The 1,138-nt window shown below is 48.7% G+C and overlaps 1 protein-coding gene across 1 annotated transcript; it reads left to right on the plus strand.

The window, feature by feature from the left end:
* The first annotated feature begins 276 nt into the window (after window positions 1-276).
* On the plus strand, window positions 277-669 carry LOC141199918 (protein mono-ADP-ribosyltransferase PARP9-like). The gene has a single exon (XM_073663293.1). It carries the CDS (start codon window positions 277-279, stop codon window positions 667-669), a length of 393 nt encoding a protein of 130 aa, XP_073519394.1.
* The last annotated feature ends 469 nt before the right edge of the window (window positions 670-1,138 follow it).

Consider the following 1,138-nt stretch of genomic DNA (forward strand, 5'->3'; position numbering starts at 1 on the left):
ACTTCAAGCAGCGACCTCTCCTCCCAACACTTCCGCTACAACAGCACTCTCACGCAGTCTTCTTAACTCTATTCCCAGTACCTCACAGCCCCTCTCGCAGCCGAGCGCACACCTGTATGGAACGGTGGCCACTGAATCAAGGAGGGGCTCAATCTGGGGGGGGGGGGCACCAACATCGCAGGAAGCACAAAGTGGAGGGAATGTTGGCAACCCATTTTTGAAAAACAACTTCCTGAAGGACCCTTGTTAGTGGTGGGTAAGGGTGACATAACGACAATGGAAACGGACGCTATTGTCAATGCTGCCAACCCTCGGTTAGAGCACAATGAAGGTGTGGCTAGAGCTATAGTGGAAGCAGGAGGGGCGACTATTCAAACTGACAGTCGAATCATTGTTGAGTCACATGGTCAGATAGCTGTTGGGGACATAGCGGTGACTAAATCTGGCAATCTTCCTCGTAGAAAGATCATACACGCTGTAATCCCTACTTTTGACCCTATTCATCCAGATGTCAGTGCTCGACAACTACGCGCTGCAATAACTCGTATCTTAGAGTATGCAAATATTAGTGAGCAGATTGAGACCTTGACAATTCCTGCCATTAGTGTTGGCATCTTCGGGTTCCCTGTTCATGCGTGTGCAAGGGACGTTGTTGGAATGGAATTATAATGAACAAGTGTAGCCCCCCAAGCATTTGCTGCCTCTCCGAAATCAGGTTAATTAGTAATGAGGACAGGACTGTTAAAGCTTTTAAGACTGCCTAGGTCACCTGGACTCCACCCCATGATATAGGAGCTGCCCAAATAGAGCCCCTCATTCCAGGACTGTTACCTCCTCCTGCTCCTCATACACAAGTAATTACACCTGTACTTCCGGTGCCATCTCTAATCCCGCCTCAGGTGCTACCACCAACCCTGCCAATGCCCACGTCTGAGGATCCCATACTTTATGTCAAGTGTATACTCCAGCAAGCTGCTACTCTGCTGAACCAACTCCCAGATCCAGAAAAACAGCCGATGCCTTTCTATAGAAGCATGCTTCAAATCAATCCAAAGGAATTACTCCGCCACATGGCAAGATCTCATTTCCCTGGCAAATCTTAATGCAGGTGATGCATATTGGCCTGTTATGGACACTG

This window comes from Phyllobates terribilis, unplaced genomic scaffold, assembly GCF_046119375.1.
Source record: "Phyllobates terribilis strain yellow unplaced genomic scaffold, ASM4611937v1 Scaffold_1__5_contigs__length_1240528914, whole genome shotgun sequence".
NCBI lineage: Eukaryota > Metazoa > Chordata > Amphibia > Anura > Dendrobatidae > Phyllobates > Phyllobates terribilis.

Bases quoted from the DNA above. Each gene is read 5' to 3' on its own strand.
- LOC141199918 (XM_073663293.1), top strand. From the start codon at position 277: ATGGAAACGGACGCTATTGTCAATGCTGCCAACCCTCGGTTAGAGCAC.